Here is a 15,038-nt window from a genome sequence, read left to right on the forward strand (position 1 = left end):
AAAGACAAAACAACCAGTGTCACACCTATTTTATGACAATAGACTCCCTCTGTGTGGAACAATATAAAACTGCCTCGCACCATTTGTTATTCATTCATTATTGCATAGAAAAATTTTCCTTTTATTTTGTTTTTAAACTTTATTCTCATGCAAAGCTCATATGGATCTCTTTATTTTTTGTTTATTTTTTTCATAAGCATTTGTTTTACAATTTGAGGTTTTGACTTTGTGGTTCATTTCCTCATATAAAATAAAATAATATAATAATAAAAAAATAATTCTATATTACATAAAGAGCTCTTTCCCTTCTCATAATCATCATGTGAGTGACACCATTATACCAAATAATAAATAAATACATAAATAAGTTACATAGAGACAGGCAAATGTCAGAGCTTGTTGGCTGATCAGCTGTTTGCACGTACAGTATATGAAAACGAACTAGACAACTCATCTGGGGTTGAGTGTTTTTTTGTGTTTTATTAGGAAAATTTATTATTTTTATGATAATAGTTCATTAACCTGGCACCAAATGAACATAATTCTCTTTCCACTTCAGTTTTTTCTTATTTTATACTTATTGTATAGCCACAGACATCTTTCATATAAGTGTTTGGGTGTGTTATGGTGGTTTTTAGAATGTATTGTTTGGCTGTAACAATTTTAGAATAAAAAAATATCCATCCCCAGCAGTTCACACTTCACTCACAAACAGTGGCTTCAATTTTGAATCTGAACTAAAAAAAAGAAGTAAGAACTATTAAATACTTCACAAACAGTTTTACAGATGATATTACTGTACAATGAAGGAGAGGAGTATGGGAGAGGGATAAGGGGTAAAATTTAAAAGGAAAGTGCGCTCCACAGGTGCCGTTGTGGGTTGTTTGACCTGTGCCCGGGTGGGCTAATTCCCGTTAAAAAAAACCCATTCCGGCTTGACTGCCGGGAGACTACTGTTGTGCTCAGGCCTCACCACCCTTGCACTAGTAGGGGTTGCCATATATATAATAAGCATTGGAGAGAGAGAATGATTCAAAGAGTGACTTGCCAAAATCTCACTCATCACTCATAATTACTCGATTTCTGGTGAATATTTTTGAGTGACGTTAGAATGGCGTCGGTGCCAATTGGACGAGATTAAAATTGAAGCGGATATCAAATCATGGTTCTCTTGTAACACTCATCTGATGATAAATTGAGTTTGGAGAAAATGCAGTTACTTGATACATCATATGCTTTTTAAGGAAAATTGGATCGTGGCAAAAGTATCACTTCAACTAATCGCTGATTCACTTGGCAAATGACTAATCTATGTAGAACAGTGTTTGCTACCACAGAACATAGGCAACTTATTTTGGGTATTTCTTTTTTCTTGACCATAAGAAGGAATCTCCAAGGCAGTTTAGTCCTCTGTTTTATGGGCCACTGAGATGAGAGAGTGACCCTCCTCTCTAAAGTAGTCCCTTAAAGATTGGCGAGGAATTGAAGGCTGGAGCATAATTCCTGTCTTGGTTAGGTGGGTTTTGATTGTGTCATAGGTCTCTGAGACAACCAGTTGATCCAGACATGAAAATAGAACTATCTAGGTGAGAAAGCAGCTTTGCATCAATGCTTATGACCAAACAGTGTTTATATCCCCCAAGTCAAGCATTACATGTTGTAGGGGTTCTGGGTACTCGGTTCTAACTACAGGGGCGAACACAAACACCTTTAGAGTATTGTAGGTTCTATTTGACGGAAGTACAGAGGTGCGCAATCCCAGCGCCGGTAGTCCCTACACTCTCTATGGGTCAACTGACCTCTCTCTGACCTCTCAGGCGACATGTGGCAAGTGGTACATTAGCAGCTTCCAGATGTCGCCAGGCACATTATCTAAGCGTGTGGTGACATGAAAAAGGGGCATTGCCACGCGCTACTGACTAGATAAGTAATGTATATAAATGGGGTACTTACATAGTATACGTACAACATACATAATATACATACACATGTCATCTGGGCACTGTTAGGCTCTGCTCAAAGGGTGCTTGGCTGTGGCTTCTCTTTTGCAGATCATTTGCTTGTCTCCTTGGCTACAAATGGGGATTTTATGCATTCCTCCCTCTATGTTCAGTCTGACCCAGGAGCCTAACCCTCTTTATTTCTATTGAATAGGGTATCTACATGTGCAGGGTATTCCAGGCATGTAACCCTTGCAAATGCAGAGGGCTTAATGTACGTTTACTTAGTCATTTTACATTTTTGGTGATTAGGGTGTGGACAAAAGCACACCTAGCTGTAAGGAGTACCAGCCTCTCAGGGGGTCCATTAGTATGAAATATTTAATCAAACCAGCAATTTTATTTTATTTTAATCAATTCATAATCCAATATCATTTGAAAGGCTAAGATAATCTTTGAAAGGCTGGTGAAAGAAATCTCAGCCTATAGCTGAACCAAAATTGATCCTTTTAGATACTGTTTATGTTGAATGATTTGTAAATATTATTTATTGTAGGGAAATCCTTATATTTTAACTGAATGTTTATTTTTCAGCCTCTTCGCCTCAGTAATGTTGAAGAGTGTGTTCTGCATGAAATTGACGAAACCTTGCAAAATGAATTGGACAAAGAAGAAATTCTTCGAAAGGTAAGAATATTACATTTACTCCAATTTTTTAAGACTATCTAATGAATAGTTAAAAAAGGTAGGAATAAATGTATCTGAAGCAAGATGGAAAAGTGGAATAAGGAATTATACTGTATGTGTGTGTGTGAGGGTTATTAGGATGTTGCTTGTTAGCATTGGCAGGTTTTTCCTCATTATATTGATTTGTAGAGTTTTACCCTTTGTGAATGGGGCCACAAAATTCTGGTCATTCAGACCACATATGATACAGGATATGTCCAAAAAAGGTTAAGTAAGCTTAAATTTAAAGCTGGCAACTTAAGGCAGTGCTAAAAGTTGCTCTACATGTAGAGTTGAAAAAGGCTGTGGTTGAATTCTAAAATTGTCAGTTAAAATGCAGATAGATGCTTTGACTGGCAACAGTAATTAATAGGAAAGATTGTACAATCTGCAATGAAGAAAGGCCATAATCCAAAATATTTCACTAACACATGCAGTACTCCATAAATACAAGGTCTACTCAAATTAGAAAATATTTCCTGTGCCTCGGGAAAATATAGGATGGCAAGTATTTTTATTTATTTATTTTATTTATTTATGTACGTATTTATTTATTTATTTATTTATTTATTTATTTATTTATTTATTTTTTGCTACTTTGTAGAATCCCAATGTGCATTCTTGTTACAGAGAAAAAACTCTTGTGTTTGGAATTCCATGTTCTTATAAATCTTTAGGAGTTGTCTCTGATTTACACAGTATGATATGGGTTAAACTTGATGTTCAATGTTTTTCAGGATAGCTCCCAAGACTCGATAAAAAAAAAAAGCTAAAACACCCCAGTTTATTACCAAGTATGTATGCAGTAATACAATAAAACTTTGATAGGTTATGATGAATTAGGGGAAGGGGGGAGTCTAGAAAATGTGATTTTCCAAGAAAGAGCAATTTCCTAGTGCTGTATAGATGAAATGTATTCTCTAACTAAGATGCTTATCCCATCTTAGTTAGATATATCGGCTTTAAAGAAGAAAGTTAACCCCTTCACTATGGGGACGGTACTTTTAATATTTTATTTGTCTAATGCCAGATGATTTTATTCAGCACTGAGGAGATCCCACACACAAGTAGTTTAAGGTTGAAGTATAATATGTGTAACACTAAAAATTGCTGGCAAAATGTGCAGAGCAGGAGCAAACAATATGTTGTTGCTTTTCCTCACAGCAATGGAATATGTGGGTACATTTTGGGTGACCAGAATCTCATAAATTTTTGTTGGATCACATGGAATTATCCAAGCAATCCCAAATTTCTTTAAGCTTAACCAGGTAGATCACCTGGTTGCCTTGTGATGATCATTAACTTAGAATATAATGTCTGAAAATTTGGTATGTATTAACCCATTTAATGCTGCTGGCCTGAATTTCAAGAGTACTTTTAGTGTGCCATTTTTGACACATACCCAGTAACTGGTTTCCATTCCATACAAAAATATCTTAGCATATCTGACAGGGGGTCCAAGATTTCCAGGATTCCAAGGTAGTAAATTTCAAGCTACTGTATCAGGATTTTGCTGTATGAGTGTGAAGTGTAATTTTTAAGTACTGTATTGTATTATTTACTACGAGAAATACTATGTGTATTTTCAGCTAATGTACATTTTTTTATATTCAAAGGTATTTTGGAAAGCACGTCAACGCTGCCGGGAAGATTTAAATGAGCAATTAGCAGACTTCCGCAGCAAACGAAGTGCTGGCCTTGGGTCTATATTTGGGCCTAAAGACCATGTGTTGGAGGAGAGTATGCACAACAAAACCAAAGAACTAAATATTGTGGAACATCTCCTAGTGCCTTGTCTTGAGAGTGTGTCGTAAGTAAAAATTGCAGTTTTTCATTGTTATCATAAAATCTTTGATTTACCTTGAGTGTATACCTGTCAAAAAAGATTTCTCTTGTAACTGGAGAGTGTGGTGTCAAGTGGTTTTGGGAGGAGGGTTTTGCTACTGAGGGTTGATGCTGGGTTGTGTTGTGTGAAGTGGCTGGGTTAAATCAAGTACAGCTGCTCCTCGACTTACGACGGGGTTAGGGACCCATAGCCAGGTCGTAAGTCGAAAATGCTTAAATATTACATAGAAAATCTAAAATGAGTGTCCCTTTTTCTTCTCAGCACCACAAAACTCACTTTTATGCTTGCCAGCCATTTTAAAGTGAATTACAAACAAAAATTTTGTCATTACACAGCGCAATCACTAATGTTGGGACTCGAAAATACGTAATTTGACAAAATTTTGGTACGACTGAGGCGGTCGTATGTCGTAAGTCGAGGAGTAGCTGCATATATGTGAGGCCTTCTTGTGGAAGTAGTGTACCAAAAGAAAAAAAATTTATGTACAGCAATAAGCATTATTGATAATGCTGAGTGACAGAAAAATTGTGTACAGGTATTTATTTATGGTCTTGACTCCAGCCACCTTGCATTATTATAGGAAAAAATAGTGGGGGGTGGGGGGATTCATTTCCTTCCTTTTACATTCAACAATAAATGAGTACACTAGTGGTTACACTTGGTGGTGGAACAACCCTTCAGTGGAACAATGTCTTGCAAGGGGATGGAGTAACCTACTAGCTACTGAATGTTTAGAATTGGAAGATCAGCATCTTTCTGGTTTACCTTGCACTGTATCAGTAAAAGGTTTATAAAGTATATTGGAAATATATAAGTTTGCACAAACACATTCCTGTACACACACAGGTTAATGGGATGTATGATAAGTGGACATTAATATCAGTAACTACCTTTGTTATAAATTCAGATAAATACCAGAACATCCCCTCCTCCCCTCTCCCCACAAAAAATAATAGAGTAATAATGATAGACATAAAATATGAGCAATAAACTCAGAACACCGATGAGAGTATTTTACCACATGTGACGCACTTTTTTGTCTGAAAAATGGCTAAAAAAAACCAGCTTGCGTCCTATATGTGAATTTAAAGGTCTCCCGCAAGCTAATGAATCCCCCAGTTGCTGTCTCCAGTAGGCTAAATTCTACCCAACCCAACTCCAGAATTAAAAATATTTTATTGCTTACTTAAACTTAATTATTATTATTTTTAATTAATTAAAAAATATTGTAGATGTAAAAGTTCAATCTATAACTTCTCTGTACTGTACTGATGATGATAACCTGTGATGATTAACGTCCGTACGGCAGACACCCAACTCTTCAGAGACAGCTAAGCAGTAACCATTTCTGAACTCTTACAAGCATTACAATCTATTAATGCTGTACTGAAACATTTATTTTTCAGTCTACAAATATCTGATATGAATGAATATTTACAGATAACTTTCTTTTTACATTTGCATCTGTTATCATTGCTAGCGGCATTGTAACACGGTTAGACTCATCACTTTAACCACTAGGCTACTGGGCCAAGCTGTGAGGTGTTATGATTGTTTTTCAACTCGTATTTTCAGGTAGATATATGTAATTTTCTTCATTTATTTTTACTCAGTTACATGCACACACCATCCTATACTGTATACATATTGTGAAAAAGTAAAAGAAATAATTGTCTGAAGGGCAAACATGTAAAGGGAATATACTGTACAGTAAATTTCTTTGCACACGAGTTAGCTGGCTCAGTGGGGGAGGGGAGGAGGGTGCAGAGTGTAGGGGGTGGGTAGCGTTGCTAGGGAATTGGCGGAGGTAGCGTCTCCATTGCTATGGTGAAGCAGGGAGTACAGTTGTATATGCAAATGGCGACTGTGTTAAACTTTCATTTGGCTTTTATTTACTTGTTTGGCAATACAGTTTTTTGTTGTAACTTATTTACTGGTATTATTTTTATTTATTCCTCACAGTTACTGCATATATTGTTTTAAGAAAACTTTGGATACAGGAAGAAAATACACACAAAGTTTTTCCTAAATACTCCCTGCTAAAATGGGGGGTGCGTCTTACATGGCCGTGCCTCTTATATGCCATAAAATACGATACTATGGAATCCCAGTTATCCGGCACCTCCTGGGATCGAGAGGTGCCGGATAAAGAGTTTCTGGTTAGTTGAAACTCACTCTTGGCATCCTCCAATAAATCCTATAATCCATGGTGCTCCAGGCTGACCTCGCAAATGTGATGCGGCTTATAGATAAAGAAATTATATAAAACTATAAAATAAGAAATATAAAGAGCATGGATGTGTATTCTGTGTGGGAAGTGAACATGTGTGGAGGTGGTGGGCTATAACTGTGTTGCCGACCCGCCAGCCCAGCTGCTGTCTGCTGTGTTTATTGTAATGAAACTATAAAAGTTGTTGAAAATCATTACAATACCCCAATGTGGTTAGAAATAAATAAAATATCGTATATTCCGGTAGATAAGACAACTCTTGAATAATAAAAAAACCACCCCAAAACCAGGGGTCGTCTTATAGGCCAAATATAAAATTGAAAATACAAAAAGTTATTTCAAAATTCCGTACAGATTACCTTAACGGTGTGGGTCAGCGAAGGTAGCTGATGTCGTCCATCTTAAAACAGCTGTTGTAGTGTTTAAAATTTTTATTTCTCACTAAAATCCATATACTAATATGGTGTTAAACCAATGAAAGTATTGTAAAAAAACAAAAACAAAAAAAACCACATACCTTTAAAATCCATCAAATTCACCAACTTCATCATATGAAGCAAAGAACTCGTCATAAACATCCCGATTCTTGTTATTTACGTTCTTGTCGTCAGTGTCCCACAACAAATCATCCTCAGTACCATCCATTGCATTAGAGATACTACATTTTGTAAATGATTTTATTACAGTCTCTACTTTCACTTTATCCCAAGCTTTGATCACGAAATCACACAGCTGAGTCAAGGTTGATTGCGTCACCACGACATGTAGGAATGTAAACAATACGGTCATCGACCTTAACGTACTACTTCCGAAGATACTGTAGTCTATACATGGTATTTACCTTATTTTATGCCTCTCTGATAACATAATTCAAATGATTTACTGGTAATACATTGAACATTTTAGGTATTTAATACATTAAATTTTTCACCATATTGGTGGTTTGATGGTCATTGACCTAAACTTTACCATAGGTGGTTGGTAGTTTGGGAAGTCATCTAATACCACAGATATGAGCTAAAACCATGAAATTTAGACTGAAATTTTGGCCTCATCTTATCCAAAGGTCGCCTAATCTGTCGTGATATACGATATATAAAACTATAAAATAAGAAAAATGAAGAGCATCGATGTGTATACTGTATGTGGGAAGTGAATGTAGGTGGAAGCGGTGGGTTACTGGGCTATAACTGCATGGCCACGCTCCCTTCTGATGTGATGCCATGCCATACATACAACCAGTGCAGCATCCACATGTCTATGAGTCAGCCGATTGACTGCCTAAACTGTGTCGAGTCACCTAGACTCTAGAGGATGGTTTGGGTGTGGAAGTAGCACTATTTTGTACGTAAAATATGTGCTATGCATTGATTTTATTGTTTATCATAGCAATAAATATGGCAGTTCGTCCCTGTTTCGTGCAGTATGCAGTATTCAAACTTACGATTCTAGCTGATTTTGGAGGAATTTTTATTTTACCATTATTATTTCATTTTGGTGCCAGTTAGTTGAATCTACCGGTTGCCCGGATAACTGGGATTCTACTGTAATAGGGATTTCCTTATTTCATTATAGTGTAGAGCCCATATATTTCTGAAATATTGATGTTTTACTGTACTGGTATTGTAATCTTTGTTTACTTAGCAGCATAAAAATGCCTCATACGTTAATGAGTGCCCACCTGAATTTCCCACATGAGTGCTCTGTGCATCTGAACCTTGACAGATGGTAGTGCAACCTTGTAGCCAGATGACATCATGTTTTATTGAGCCAGTTTTGTTTAGAATATTTTAGATTTTTTTAATAAATTATTAATAACTGCTTAAAAGAAACTGTCTGGTATCTTAAAAAAAATAGGTTAGGGCAAAAATTAGGGTTAAGAATGAGACCTTATGGAATTGAACATTGTTCTTTATCATGGGTCTGCTGTTTATGTATTGGCACTTATTGTATACTGTAATCTGATGTGGAAGGAATTTTTTTGTATGTACAGTAAATAGTGTTTCACCTACAGTATATATCCTTTTCCAGGGATGACCTGAAGAATGCCACAGACCAAATGATTGTAACAGCCTCTAGTCTAGCCACCATCCTGTTGAAATACTACGGGGTGCGAAGTCAACAAGCTCATCAGCTCATCGATAGATGTCCACTCTTTGTTAGTAAAGAACGACCACTCAGAAGTAAAATTTTCAGGGGGAGTAAAAAGGTAATGTGTCCTATATGTTTCTCTTGATAGTATGTTGGGCTATCATTAGTTTTAAGTTGTTTATAGTGATCATTAACATTGAGTTGTTTTATATTTTTTTGTAGTATCACTGTTTATGAAAGAATGGGTATTGGTCGTGTAACGATGGACGTGATTGGTAGATAGGTTTGCTATAGGTCATATAGGTTGGCCGTTTAGAACCAGGGGTTACCACAGGGGGTGTAGGAACACATTTCTGCAACTGTACTTACTATGGTTATATTTGTCAATTGGCAAATTTATTACACCATATATTGGTGTGTGTGTTTCTTTATTGCTTCCTGTATACAGTTCATCCAGTCATTAGTTTATTGCTCTTGGGTTTTAGTGTAAGATGTGGTGTTGAATCTTATACTTAATGGGTAGACCAGCCAAAAAGCATTTGTTTTGCAGTCATTTTCCTACACCTATACTATTTTTTTTGTGTACAATTCCAAAGGTTGAAGTATCTAGTGGGCCTTGTGATGTGTTAATGGGGAAGTGAATGGATATGTTACAAAACAGAATGTGTCTGCTCACTCTATTTATGTTTTTCTTTATACAGACATGATATAAAAATCACTTCATCATCCGTGATAATCTTATCTGTGTGAATTGTTATAATATTATCTATGTGATAAGATATATTGAGACAAAATCTTTTGTCATTAATTGCCAAATTAGATTTGAATGATAAAGAAACAAGGAGCTGAAATAGCATGTGTAATTTAATCATGCCATAAGATGGGGATAAACAGCAGGGAATCTATTTTGATGTTTAATTAAAATGAAAATAGTGTTTTTTGGGGAAGCTAGCTTTTATTTTGTCACAGAGCAAGTAGGTTATTGTGCACCCAATGTCCTTTCTGTGGATGGTAGTGAAGAAACTGCAAGTACAAAAAACCTAAGGCCAGGCCTTTTTTAGGAACTCCCGGTATGTCTATTATTTTGATCATACCTTTTCTGATGAAGGGGAGGTTAGACCCTCATGTGCTTCCAGAAAGTTGGATCATAGAGCATGCCAAATGTTTGCCTCTTCTTCTGGGAGGAGGATTATTTGTGGTCAGGTGAGGCCCAAAATATAACTTTCTTGGGGAGTTCTGAGTTTGTGAGACCAGATTGTGTGACAGCCTCATTGTTGGATCTTTTATGCAAATGCAGTTACCAGCCTTATGGGTCTGGCCTTTTAGGTTAGGTTCATATGTGTGGATTGACAGCTGGTGTGATACCTAAGCAAATAACTGGTTTGGAGTGCTCATCAAGGAGAATACTGGTTAAAAATTTTTTTTCATGTTTACTGTAAGTGCCTCCAGTAGTCTTATAGATGAGAGTTCTAAACAGACCTTATGAAAATTATATTAACTCCAAGGGCTACTTTTTTTTTTACGGGATAAATAGGTATATGAACATTTTCATGACTAGGCAGACATACGGATAAGTTTTAAGCATGAAATTTTTTTGGGTGAAAGTCTTAACACAATGTTGTCGACAAAAGGGGATTAACTAATATATATAATTTTTATCCACAGCAAGTGTACAGAGACCACCACTTCAATCAACATACATATTACAGTGTAACCTACTGTAATCATTGTGGCCTCATTATCTGGGGAATAGCACCACAGGGTTACCAGTGTACCAGTGAGTATCTATTTGTTTTCATTTGTGACAATGTCTCAGTTACATATTGATGGTTTGTCGTGACCGGCATACACTTGTTGATGAAAGTTATTCTGTAAGTATAGACTAAGAGTGTTTTTAAATTATGAAAATTACAAATGAAAAGAAGTTACATAGAAGTATTCATAATAAATTTAATAGTTTATTTGAGTTTATCTGCACAAGAAATGAGGCAACTGCAAGGGATTGGGTAGAAAAATACTCAGTATTGAAATAATATGCACAAATCAGAACTGAAAATAAGTGCATTAAAATATCCAAACTTTTTTATTTATGTATGGGAAAGATATCATAAAACTTCATTTGTGATGTTGTCCTCAGTTTCAAAGGTAAGTGAATATAAACTTAGTGTGTGTGCATGTGTGCAGAGATCATCTCGAACAAGGACTGATAAACACAGTTTATCAGTCGGGTGACTGTGGCAACTACCGCAGGATCTCGCTGTTATCCATAGCTGGCAAGATTATCGCCCAAGTCCTCCGAAACAGACTTCTTCCTGAGACGGAAAACTTCCTCCCGGAATCTCAATGTGGCTTTAGACCATCACGTGGCACCACTGACATGATATTTGCTGCCCGCCAGATACAGAAAAAGTGCAGAGAACCTGTACATGGCCTTCATCGACCTTACCAAGGTCTTCGACTCAGTCAACAGGTAAGCCCTCTGGCGGACCCTCAGCTGTTTTGGCTGCCCACCAAAATTCATAGCCATTGTGAGGCAACTCCATGATGGCATGAATGGCAGTGTCCTGCACAATGGCACCCATTCTGAGTTCTTCCCCATCCAAACGGGGGTAAAACAAGGGTGTGTACTGGCACCAACTCTCTCTTCCATTTTCCTGGCTGCTTTCCTTACTCGTGCCAGTGCCAATTTAGCCAGAGGGGTGAGCATCCAGTACCGGATGAAGGATCTTTTGAACATGAGATGACTCCAGGCAGGAACAAAGGTGTTGGCAGCGTCCATTACTGAACTTCAATATACAGACGACCTCACCCTCGTTGCTCACACTAAGGTGAATGTACTTAAGACTCAAATTCTCTTTCAGCCTGCCCCTGGTTCAACCACACCTTCATCATCCATCCAGCTTAATGGTACTACCTTCACTATTGTTACTCACTTTCAGTATCTCTGCTCCCACCTGTCCACCACAGCGGACATTGATGAAGATATTCAACATCGGATCAGATGTGTGTCTCAAGCCTCTGGCTGACTCCGTACCTGTGACTTCAGCTGTAGGGAACTGAAATTATTTATAAAGTTGCACATATATTGAGCAGTGGTCCTCCCCATCCTGCTAAATAGCACTAAGACATGGATCACACACAAAAGGCACCTCAAGGAACTTGAAAACTTTCACCAACGTACTCTATGTTCCATCCTCCGAGTTCGCTGGGAAGACGAGAACAAATGCCAGTATTCTTGCTGACGCCAATTGTAGGAACATCGAGGCTACCATTATCCATGAACAACTACGTTGGACTGGCCATGTTACCCGCATGACGACAGTAGACTGCCAAGGCAGCTTACTTTACAGTCACCTAACGAATAGTAAACCTAACGCTGGCAGGCAACTGAAAAGGTATAAGGATAGTCTTAAGACAAACCTGAAAAAGTGCCAAATCGACCCCCTCACCTGGGAGACGATCACTCCATGCCGTAACACTTGGAGGAGCACCACACGAGGTGTCAATACTTACGAGTTAGCCCGAATGCATACCGAGGCAGACAAGCACCAACGCCGGAAAGATGCTGCTGCCGCCCTTCCCGCACTAGATGTAGCCCTCCACACGTACAACATCTGTGGATGGCCTTGCCGGTCCCATATCGGCTTCTCCAGTCATCTTAGAGCTCAACAGCGAAGGTGACAATCCTTAATAACTCGCATTATTTTATCATAGCTGGATGATCGTATTACTCGATACCGAGTGACAGTAAAGTAGTAGTAGTGTGTGTGAGTGAAGACAGACAGTTACAACACAACACAAACAATGTTATTTATTGATGCTGAATTACATTTTATTTTTTCAGTGAAATTAAAAGTAATTTATATACGTACTTGTAACACATTGACCAAATTATAGTCTTCATGAACTAATTTTTTTATCCTTGGAAGCCCTCTACTCAGAGGCATTTTTAAGATTTCCAACTATTTGGTGCAATTTTCTTGGAGGGCCTTTCTGTACTGATCATCTGTATAATTCAAATTCTTATTATTATTAGATTTTGTTTTTTATAGTACACTGTAGTTCATCCTTTAATTCGTTTCAAAATCAATAAATTTAACTGTATACCTACAATATATTTTACATATAACAGTTATAGTCTTCACTGTATTGAACATGTATCAAGAGCACCATACACTCAAATCCTCCCATGTTGATAATAATTACTTTGGGGCCTGCAATATGAGGGGTTTGTCACTATTGCACCGATTACAACTACATTAAACACTTCTGATTCTACTGTTAGGGTGCAGGGTAGCCAAATTGAAGAGTATCACATTTCTTTTCTTTCTCTGTAGCAATGTGTGAAATGTGTTTATTTTGCTTTATGGTGTTTTCATTCTACAACAAGACCCTAAAATATTTATCTGATTTTTTCTTGTCATTTCATCCATCCCTCTGTAGCCTTTCCATTCCCCCAAAACACTTGATACCATGCTTTTCATTCTTACATACAATACACATACACACCAAGCATGGGGCTGAAGCTGATTTCGGCTTCTGGAAGCCATGATTTTTGGACTTGGCTTCGACTTTGAAGCCAGAGGCATAGCACTGTCTTCGTCTTTGAAGCCACAGGCCTGGCTTCGGATTTTCTACACAGACACACTGACTATATTATATAATTGTATTTAGATCATATTAAATTAGTTATGGATCCAAGGCAGCACAATTTTGACCTGACAAGTGAAATGGGTTTTTGTGTCATTGCCAAAATTTCTGACCAGCATGTCAGTGACCAGTGCTAACATGTGAACATATAGCCACAGGTCAATCAGCTTAGAATCTCCACCCCAGGTAGTGTTGTGGAGGGTAAACTTTAGGTGAGGTCAGGCCAAATATGAGTTGGCCATGTGACCTTGGTATGATCTTACATGAACTGAGATCCACACTAACATCAAAAGTTATCCCTACTGGTCTTATTCTCACAAGGACCTGATCTAAACGTCTCATGAGATCAAAGATACCTAACAGTTGTTACCTGACATTAGCTCACTTTGGATTTTTGAAAATTGTATAATGATTTGTTCCAGTGCTTCTCTGTGATTTGTAACTGTAAATTATTTTGTTTATGACTTAGGGGTAAAATAAATTTAGTAAGATTTATTGTCAGTATAAGTAACCTTTTTCAGCCCATAGGGAGAGTTGAAACTTACCACAAGAACAATCAGCTTAAAATAAAAATGAAAAGTCAGCTTATCTCAAAACTTTGCTGCATCTTAAAATACCATACATATCCCCATCAACATGTTAGGTAATACAGTATTGCAGTATATAAATAATGGTGGCTTTGTCCCCATGCATGAGTCAGACACACACACACACACTTCTTTCTCTCATTCATATGTATATGTAGGTTATTTATTCATTTATGTATGTATTATTTTTTCAAGGTTTTCCTAAATTTTGTGCATTGATACTAAAACCTTTCTTATTTCATTTTACAGATTGTGAAATGAATATCCTAAATCATGTGCCAAGCAGGTGGAAGAAGTTTGTATAGGACAGCTACATAAAAAAGACAGAGGTCGAGATAACAGATTTAGTTCTATTCTTGGCAAGATCATGGCAGACGATAAAGACAATGAAGCGGAAAATGTCACAAATCTCTGCCGCTAAAAGTAAGAACATGAGACTTTTTACTGTTTTCATATTTCTCCCTTTTTAGTATGTCCACCTACTTCTTCACTTACTCCTTTGCTTTTGATAACTACTGTAGTGTCAAATTTTTCCCATGATATTTGTTTGAAGGACTGAGATTGCTGTACCGTATTCAGTAATTTATTTATTTTATTTATTTTTTTTTATCAGATGATGTACATAGGAACAAAATAATTTTTTCATGGCTGGTCTAGCTGTAACAACTGCTTGTTGTATCCTCCAAACTTTTGATCAGGACATAGTATATTTTAAGAGCTGGAAATATTTAAAACATGTACTTGTAGTCTATCTGAGCATGGTTGAAGGGGACAGTGGGCATGTCTGATTTCATGCTCCATCTTATTTCCTTGAACCATTTATTGATTCAACTCGATATCAGAAATACAATTGATTTTGTGTCCTACTACAGGGGTCATTATTATAGAATTAAACATTGTACAAATATGCCCAACATTTGTATGGCTATGTCTTGATTTTTGTATTCCTAAGGACTCCTGTATAAGTT

General features: G+C 37.0%; 1 protein-coding gene across 7 annotated transcripts in view; it reads left to right on the top strand.

The window, feature by feature from the left end:
* LOC121855308 (rho guanine nucleotide exchange factor 11-like) overlaps nt 1-14,494 on the top strand; it is a 73,243-nt gene extending 58,749 nt beyond the window's left edge. For all 7 annotated transcript variants that reach the window (XM_042350195.1, XM_042350196.1, XM_042350197.1 and 4 more), the window contains 5 exons: nt 2,535-2,627; nt 4,283-4,476; nt 8,774-8,951; nt 10,499-10,610; nt 14,320-14,494. In XM_042350195.1, the coding sequence (XP_042206129.1) occupies nt 2,535-2,627; nt 4,283-4,476; nt 8,774-8,951; nt 10,499-10,610; nt 14,320-14,375 (633 nt within the window). In that variant the 3' untranslated portion in view covers nt 14,376-14,494. The remainder of the gene's footprint in view (nt 1-2,534; nt 2,628-4,282; nt 4,477-8,773; nt 8,952-10,498; nt 10,611-14,319) is intronic.
* Nucleotides 14,495-15,038: the final 544 nt, after the last annotated feature.

Source organism: Homarus americanus, unplaced genomic scaffold (assembly GCF_018991925.1).
Source record: "Homarus americanus isolate GMGI-L3 unplaced genomic scaffold, GMGI_Hamer_2.0 scaffold32063, whole genome shotgun sequence".
Taxonomy (NCBI): domain Eukaryota; kingdom Metazoa; phylum Arthropoda; class Malacostraca; order Decapoda; family Nephropidae; genus Homarus; species Homarus americanus.